This window comes from Procambarus clarkii, chromosome 63, assembly GCF_040958095.1.
Source record: "Procambarus clarkii isolate CNS0578487 chromosome 63, FALCON_Pclarkii_2.0, whole genome shotgun sequence".
NCBI lineage: Eukaryota > Metazoa > Arthropoda > Malacostraca > Decapoda > Cambaridae > Procambarus > Procambarus clarkii.
This window is the reverse complement of record NC_091212.1, coordinates 14,251,052-14,260,789: the sequence shown is the minus strand read 5'-3', so window position 1 is coordinate 14,260,789 and position 9,738 is coordinate 14,251,052. Positions and strand designations below refer to the sequence as shown.

General features: G+C 39.3%; 1 protein-coding gene across 20 annotated transcripts in view; it reads right to left on the bottom strand.

Annotated features, from left to right (window-relative positions):
• Positions 1–9,738, bottom strand: part of CrebB (Cyclic-AMP response element binding protein B) — a 123,296-nt gene that overhangs the window by 5,596 nt on the left and 107,962 nt on the right. For 17 of the 20 annotated variants that reach the window (XM_069308755.1, XM_069308754.1, XM_069308756.1 and 14 more), the window contains 2 exons: positions 6,196–6,333; positions 331–493 (listed from right to left, as the gene is read on the bottom strand). In XM_069308755.1, the coding sequence (XP_069164856.1) occupies positions 331–493; positions 6,196–6,333 (301 nt within the window). Of the gene's footprint in view, positions 1–330; positions 494–669; positions 813–6,195; positions 6,334–9,738 lie in introns of those variants that run through there. The other 3 variants (XM_069308765.1, XM_069308763.1, XR_011223575.1) reach the window with 2 other exon arrangements.

The window sequence follows — 9,738 nt, the reverse complement described above, 5'->3', positions numbered from 1 at the left end:
ATATGAATATTTATAAAAATGCTCTCCCCCTAATATTTCAGATAAGAATTATGCATAGTTTGTAATGAGTACAGATAATATAAACACAGTACAGGGAATTCAAAATTTTTTGCTATGCTAGTGTAATGGTGAGTGGGAGATGGGTGTGTGCTTACCAATGACTAGTGCTCACTTATTAATATCTGAACACTGTACATAGGCTATTTATGGTCAGGATCATCTATGATACTATCACTGAAAATAATTTAAGTTACTTAATCATTTTTAAGTGATGCTGAGGACACGAGCTGAACAGTGGTGCTCTTAGCTCGTGCCCACAAGGAATATTACCTGTTTTTCATAAGCCTTATCTCTCGTTTCCGTGAAGCCTCTTCTGCCATTTGGTCACTTGATCCGTGCACACCGGAAGAAGCTGTTGTTGCTAAAACAACACCTTGTGTTAGGCCACTGCTGCTGGTGGCAATCTTTAGGCCACTTAGGTCACTTGCTGCAACTGTTAAAAGATAAATATTTATCAAAAAGCATATCAACAATACCCTGGCATTTACATAATATATTAACAGTAGTTTGAAAGGACCTTATATGTATGTGGCTGCAAAGAATGTATGATCACTGTACTAGAGCAATATCAACGACATTCCTATATGCAGAGCCCCGTCTCCCACTAACCTTAAGGGTGCCTTACATGGCCACCCTCCCCCCCCAACTATAGAGAGAGTGCACGTAACGTCACGCTTTGTTGACGTCGCCATACTGCTGGTCAGCTCATGCCGACCTGCAGACGACGATCCACTTCTTCTCTATGCACACCTCTATAAAACAATAATGTCTGATACTTGCTGCACTGTGAAATGTTGCAATACACTTCATAGGTCAACTGGTTTGACATTTTATCAGATACAAGCTTAGAAGAGAGAAAGTGCTCATCAAAACAAACTGACTTGTGTATATATATATATACACATAGTATTCACTTTTCTCTCGGTTTAGACCTTACAAAAACGATAATGCCCAATACTAGTGCAGCAGGACATTAGATTAAACGTAACTAGTTGCCCAGTGTGTCAATTTAGCGGATATAAAACACTTAAGGGCAAACTGATATCAAATCTACCAAGACCTATTACATGGACCATACTCAGTTGAAAAGCTTGAATTGAAAATGATACAATTTTAAACTTCTTAATAACAAAACTACATATTTAACATGACACTTTCTGCACCTGTGACAACAAGCATTAACTTACAGAGGTGGAGACTAATGCATCGGCATACTATTGTGCACATACTGCTCTGTCAAGCTCTACACTTGCAGTATTTTTTCAGTAGAGTATCAGTACAATTTTAGCTGATAGCATGATCCATTAACCTGAACTTGACAAGTACAGCACTTCTAATATCATACACAAACTTGTGCTTTAGTAACTGTCAAAAAGACTTGGCATATATTTCACTAAGAGAAAATATGCATCCCCTGAAGATTTACAGCAACAAAATATAGAAAGTTAACTTTTCCTTCAAAATATAGTGTTTGTCTTGGTATAATTTTTTTTATTTCTCTCCCCATCCCACCCAAGCTATCTTGAGGTTATCTTGAGACGATTTCGGGGCTTAGTGTCCCGGCAGCCCTGTCCTCGACCAGGCCTCCATCCCCAGGAAGCAGCCCATGCCAGCTTACTAACTCCCAGGTACCTATTTACTGCTAGGTAACAGGGGCATCAGGGTGAAACATTTTGCCCATTTGCCTCCACCGGGGATCGAACCCAGAACCTCAGGACTACGAATCTGAAGCACTGTCCACCCAGCTGCCAGGCGCCCTAAACCAGTGTTGCAGTGCAACCAAAAATTATAAATGGTTAACTTACCAGTTATGATGACATCATAACATTTCATTAATGCATCATTGATGCCAATAACAAAGTAATGTAGCTGATTATGTTAAACTACACAACTTTGGTGTGGCACTATAAACCAATGCCTTGAATCTAATTATGAAAAATTTGCAGGCAACTTATAAAGCTTTTATACAGTGGAAACTTTAAAATCAAGATCTCTAATATAATGAAGCCCTTGGAAATTTTGAATGATACAAGACCTAGAACAGAGAATGACGGTTCAGGAGACACCACGAGGCACAGGTGGAATCTGAATTTCCATGCGAGTCACAGATACATCAGAAAGAATTTTTCCAGCGTCAGTAGTTAATGCATTATGGAATACATTAGGTAGTGATGTGGTGCAGGCTGACTCCATACACAGTTTCAAATGTTGGTATGATAAGAGCTCAATAGGCTTAGGAACCTTTACGCCAATTGAGTAACAACCGAGAGGCGGGACCAAAGAGCCAAAGCTCACCCCCCCCCCCTCAAGCATAATTAGGCAAGTATAATTAGGTAAGTATGCCATCTAATCCTTTAACTGAATGGACATTGTAATTTAAAGCAAAAGAATTGTTTTCTTGTACCTTATTTTTTGTATCCAATCTATCCAATCTTATGCCTTTTGTACTGTACAATAAATCATGCAATACAGTTGAACTTTCTCTTAGTGGACTGCTCACTATTACTCTACCAACACTAGACATGTACTGGCAATGTGACCTCCCACCACCACAAGGAGGCCTGGTCGACGACCGGGCCGCGGGAACGCCAAGCCCTGAAATCATCTCGAGGTAGGTAACCTCCTGTATACAGGTCCTACTTTATTCTTCCTTGAGGATATTTTAATCATATTTTTGGGGGTAATTATTTGTGTGTAGAGAATTGTAATTGTCAGCAGTCAGGCTAAACTAGATACAAGAAGAGAATCTTACTACAGTCATAAAGACTAAACATACAGAAAACTGATCGTGGCTGGGAGATGATTTTGGTGTTGTCATTGGCACCTTATTTTACACAAGAGAGCCTTGGAGGGAGGGATTTCTGGTGGCAACAATTGAAAGAAAAATGCTCACAGGGCTCATATTCCTGAGCATAAGGCTGAACAAGAAAAAATGCAGTATCATTTATATTATTACAATTAACAAAGTATCTTTTTTTTTGTTAATTATGCTATTCATAATTAGCTAAGTTAGTTCAATCACTTATTATTTGAAATCTGGAAATCACCAAAATTCAAAATAAATTTGGCACTAGTCTAGATTTTTGAGGTTCCAACGTACTGTATAGTGTTTTGAAGTACAGTAATTAATAACACGATATATATTCCCAGCTACCTGGTATGGGGTATCTCTTATTGCACTCCATTTTGTATACAAAAATGTTAATGCCTTATTAACACACAACATAACTTTACCCATCAAACATAATAAGACTTCACATTTTGCACAGCAAACCAAGAAGACCTTGCCAAACCGTAACATTTTAATTTAAACAAAATATAAAACAACTCTTTTAAAATATCTGAGCGGACTAATTATCAATTACTAACATTCACTAACCCTGGTGCACTCTCTATATCTCTGCCCCCTTTATGTCTTCCAACTCCTCCATAGGTGGCCACTTTACCTCACCTCTACTTCCTCCTTAATCTCATCATCATCTTCCCCTTGTGTATCTCACCCTAACCCCTACTACAATGCTCATCTCTAGAAACTCCTCATAATTTAAACAATTATAATGTACACAAATAGATGCATATAAAAAAAACAGCAAGTGTGCTTTAATTCAATTTTTTAAAGTGTCAACAAATATATTCAATTATAAAAGGAAAATAGTGGAATGATGTTGATTATGCTATACTGTATAATTAAAATCTGATTTGCACAACATATTATTCATAATACAGACAGCCACGTGCTTTACGAATGCATTTTTTCTGAAGATGTATGTTTTACGATTCGGGTTCGTTCGGATAAATAAAGTTTGAAAAACTGGTGGGGGCAGTTATTTCTGAATAAAAATGTGCAATAAGGTAGGAATTAATTTGTTCAGTGACTGTACAGTGCCACTTGAGCCCTGTTCATACACTAATGGATGCCTCAGAAGCTTTAAATTCTGCCATGGCATTAGGTACATTAGAGAACATGGTGAAAAACAGTCTGCTGAGGTTACCCCATCACTATTAATCTCCACTTCAGTCTACCCAACACACTTGGCATCCACCACCACCTTTTTTATCTACATAACAATGCTCCGTCTACTATAATCTTCAAGTTAACAAGTGGATCAGAACTTCTCATATTGACGAGTACAAAACACTGTCAAATTTCTGCAACAAAATTGTCAATTTATTTCCCCTAGCTTTCCAGCATGACCAACTACTTATCCAAACACACTAGGTTATCTGCTCACTTTCAGTCCCGAGACGTTCGAAAAGCACATGACTGTAGTTCTAACAACAGTGAATATGAACTGATAGTAAATGAATGCCATCTTTTCTTTCATACAAAATTCATGCAACACAACATACAGTACAGATTTTATTTATTTCACACAGAATACAGTGTGTACAGTTTGTGTACAACGAACAGGAAATAAGAGTAGACACCTGCAGCATTTGAAGCAGGAGGAGCAGTGTGATCCAGATTACTATGAAGAGTTACTTAGTTGAAAGGCGAGCTTTACGTCAAGAGGACGAATGGTATAGCAAGATTTTTTTTTTTTTAGTTCAGGTATGAAGGAAGGGCAAAGCACAGTGGTACTAGTGTTGGAAACAGGTTTGGGATGAAAGAAACTACCTTTAGCTTGAGAATAGGCACAGTTGATAAAATGTAAGGGATATCCAAGGTGAGAGAAAGACATGAAATAAGGACTTTCCAAATCAAGAAAATGATGGGTCACTGATGCATAGAGCACGTAGGAAGAGAGACGAGAACACTTCTTAACAGGAAAAGTATGGTAGGAAAAGAAGTGAATGTATATACCACAATGCATGGGTTTACCATAAACACAGAGAAACATGACACAGCTGTGAACATAAACGTCAGGGGAAAGAAAGGAGGGAATTAGATTCCCATTCAACTTTTGAAATTGATAGGAGCCAGATTGTTAAGACAGGAGGAAAGGCTGGAAAAGATTAGGATCACGAGGCCATTGAGCAAAAATGTCATCAACATAGTGAAGCCAGAAAGAGGCACGAGCCAAAAATTAGGAGTGTCAACAGAAGGCCACAGAGCATACAGATAGTCACCAATTTGAATGTTTTTGAGAGCACCAAATCAGTATTACACGAGTAAGTACAGTACTTGTATATCAATCTCCAAACAGCATGGGCAAATTGACAGTACACAAGTAAAGTAAATTTATGTAGATACTCTTAATCTGCACTCATCCACAGATTTACCACATTCTTCGCAGTGTGCCGAGATTCAATAATGGGAAGAACACTTCTTCCCACCATTGAAACATCCCCTTTCACATATATGTTATCACTATTGATACAATCTCAACTGTATCAGTCTAGTGATATGATTATATCACTATTGATAAAATCTTTTCTCCTCTCCCTCCCCCTTTCACATACACACAGCCCACATCAAAAGAATAACATCAGCGGCCTATGCGAGGCTGGCTAACATCAGAACTGCTTTCAGAAACCTGTGTAAGGAATCCTTCAGAACCTTGTATACCACATATGTAAGGCCAATCCTGGAGTATGCGGCCCAAGCATGGAGTCCGTACCTAGTCAAGCACAAGACGAAGCTGGAAAAAGTTCAGAGGTATGCCACTAGCTTAGTCCCAGAACTAAGAGGCATGAGTTATGAGGACAGACTACGTGAACTGGACCTCACATCGCTGGAAGACACAAGAGCTAGGGGAGACATGATCACCACATACAAAATTCTCAGGGGAATTGACAGGGTGGACAACGATGGATTATTTAACACGGGTGGCACACACACAAGGGGACACAGGTGGAAGCCGAGTACCCAAATGAGCCGCAGAGACATTAGAAAGAACTTTTTCAGTGTCAGAGTAGTTAGTAAATGGAATGCACTAGGAAGTGATGTGGAGGAGGCTGACTCCATACACAGTTTCAAATGTTGATATGACAGAGCCCAGTAGGCTCAGGAATCTGTACATCAGTTGATTGACGGTTGAGAGGCGGGACCAAAGAGCCAGAGCTCAACCCCCGCAAACACAACTAGGCGAGTACACAATTTTTACTAAAGCTATGTCAAATCTGACTTTCATAACATTTGAATTTTAAGCTGACCAAAATTGTGCACGTCTTTACCAAGCCTTACAAACCCACCTGGAACGATGAACTGTGGATCAGAGCCCTGGGCATAGTGGACAATGGCTCCACCTGCTGTGGCGGCGTTTGTCATTGCAATTGTCTGTAGACCGTCACTTCCTTGTCCACTCAGCTGCAGACCACCAGCTGGGAGTACTGAAGAAAGTAGTGGAGTTAAGTATATTTTAAAACTTTCATACAGAACAAGTTCAAACTTGTCTCGTTAGCCTACTAAGTACTTTATAATTATAACAGTACCCATGGCAGGATAATGGGCAACAGTACCCATTAGAGGAGTATAGGAAATAACAGAGAAATTGGTCGGTGCTAACCAAGGTGGATTCCATTGTTGGCGAGGTTATGTCGAGCAGATATTTCGAATATCCCTTGAGCTGTGCCACAACATTCTCAAAACACTCCAGTCAACAATGATACGAAAAATAGTTCAGAATTTTCCATTTGGCAATCATAAACTATAATGTGAAAACACTGCCACCCTGTTGTTTAATGAATTTTGGTTATTTATATTTTGCATCACTACACACACAAGCTTTCTGCATTTAATATCTACTTTGTGACTGCAAAGTGAAGGGAGCATTAGATACCCTTGGGCTGTGCACCTACTAATAGCAGACTCTTTTTGTTTACCTTTTTCTTCTAACATTGTTAAAATGCATTCCCTGATCACAGGAAAAATAAAAAATAAAATTGTATATAACTAACTTTGTCCATGATGGAGAGGGCAAGTCTCCCGATTCATGAGAGTTAATCAAGTCGTGGCTCCAAGGCGGTCGCCTGGAGTGGGAGTTGCCGCAGGGGTATTTTTTTTTTTTTTTTTTTAAAGATTTGTTTCACTAATTAGTTCCCCCTCCCCCCCTTTTTTGCATTATTATTATTCATTTACAAGTGTCATTTTAGAAATTTATATATAAAAAAAAGTGGTAACATTGGAGGCCTGGTCGAGGACCAGGCCACGGGGACGCTAAGCCCCGAAATCATCTCAAGATGACCTCAAGATATAACATTAGAATACTTAATTATATGTCACTAATATGCCCACATTATATTTTTTAAATAATAATAAAAACAAAATCCTGTAATTATACTCAATACAGAAGTCATATATAACTACCTACATTTTTATGCACGCCACCATGAACTACTAAGCAGTTCTGGTGGCTATGGTAATGACTAAGGACAGCACAGCACCTTTTGCTTCCAGCAGATGATGCCATCTGATGCAACAAAATACTTTCAGCACCGTTTAAAACTAGCCATAACACTGCTATTATCATCAGATTCCTGTCACTAAATCATGAATATGAATAATTTTCACAAGTTGATTTTCTAAAGGAACACGAGGGTCCCATTACATGATGCATGGATGGACGAAACCACTGGTGTGTGCTTTGACACCAGCACTGTGTTCACTAATGTCTAAACCTTCTACATATCAGTTAGGTTCTTCTGTGACACTTTATTTGGCTTACTTGGCCTGTCCTTACAGCTCATTTCTCTCATTTCTTTGTACCCGTCTTTTAGAAAATCTGTGGACCCACCCCACATTTTGTTCTGCTTTACAAGGTATGTTGTCATCCTGGAGCTGTATACCATACTTCCCTTTTGTAATATACACATTGTGTTATAATACTGTATTCTAAGGCATGCAATTGAAAGGTTCTTGAAAGAAATCTATTTTTTTTACTTCTGTTGTTCAGGTGATATTTGTAGGTATTGTCATCTTGTTTGGCATTCACCGATTGTTTATCAAAACACTTGTGGGTGCCTCTACCAAATGTCACCAGACTGGTTTTGACCAGGCAATCACTCCCAAGCTGTATTTCTCTTTTATTATTACAGTATATCTTTTCGCAATGTACCATTCCACAATTTCTCAACAATATGCCAAATATTGCAAGCCATTTGGGGTTTCCTCATTGTTTTTCATCATTTCTCATTCCTTGAGAAATGATGATTCATTTGCTGTTTACAACTGTTTAATACCAATTGCTTCATTAGCATCATCATATTCCTACTTAATTCCACTACATAACCTTCGTGTACACCAAGAGACCGCTATGGTGATGCCCTCGTGCTGGAACACTGCCAGGCACCAATTTATGTTTACACTCGCTCACTGCCACACACTTCTACCATCTTATTTCCTCCTTTTATGCTATTATACTATAAATTTGTAACAATTCCTCACTTGGGTCCTTTCTCCCGAGCTTCATTAACTTTCAGCTACTCATCATGCTTTATATTTTACTACCATGCACTGAACAGTGATTATTTGTGGATAATCCCTAAAGCCTGGCACTGGTTTCCTGGTGGCTAGACCCAATCCACTACTCTTAATTTGCCTCTGCTTTACTCTTTCCAACTCTTCCCGTCATATTAATTTAGCTGCTTGCTGCTAGTGGCCTGGTCGACGACCGGGCCGCGGGGACGCTAAGCCCCGGAAGCACCTCAAGGTAGTGCTCACCACTGACATTTAGATACAGTTGAAGTATACAGCATGTCTTGCAGTGACCCGAGCCACGTGGTCGAGTGCCACGGCACGACGTATAGTATACTTCTCGCCTCTGTGTGCTTGCAGGGTGGTGCATTAGCTCCTAGTCCCATCTTACAAAACGTTCTGTAGTTTAAGGAAATCGCTTCTCTCACTTTTTTTATCACATATGCATTTAAGTTGTATATTGTCCCCGGTTTATTACAAGTGCCGAAGTCTGTTCTTCACCAAGACGTTACTTGAAAATGAAGCCCCATAACAGACTCATCTCTTCCATTCATGTGACAATACTGTACTTCATCAATTATTTCTTTGTTACCATAAAGTGATTGGCACTAAATAAAGTTACAAGTGATTGTAACCGCCGAGTAACAAACCCAAATCTACAATCAACTTGTCGGCAATAAGAGTCACACTAAAGGAAACAGACTTCTATGGTGACTCCAGGCTAGACTGATTATTCTCCCTAGCACCAGTGTAGCCTGACACCAACATTAGACAAGATTTTTGTTGTGCCCGTACAGAATGTACGCGGCCCTCACTGTCACCATCCAGGCCTTTACCACGGATAAATATTGCCTTAGGAAGCACAAGAGTGCAACTGCTCAGAAAATCCTTGATACAGATTAACAACTGGTGCAAGAACTAGTCTGAAAAATACATTTGCATCAGTGGAATTCTTAAATACCAATACATAAACATTAAACACTAGCCGGAACAACAGTGGACATCTTCAAGAGAAAACTAGATTGTTTTCTATAAAAGTGCTGGACCAACCGGGCTGTGGTGGGTATGTGGGCCTGCGGGCCACTCCAAGCAACAGCCTGTTGGACCAAGCTCTCACAAGTCAAGCCTGGCCTTGGGCCGGGCTTGGGGAGTAGAAGAACTCCCAGAACCCCATTAACCAGGTATCAAGCAGGTAAAGCATGTTTAAAGATTTTAGATATTTTCTAACAAAAATCATTAGATTTCATTACTGTATATATATTTTATCACAATGTAATAAAGCTATTAATCTCAAAATAATGATGAATTCCAGTCAGGATTAT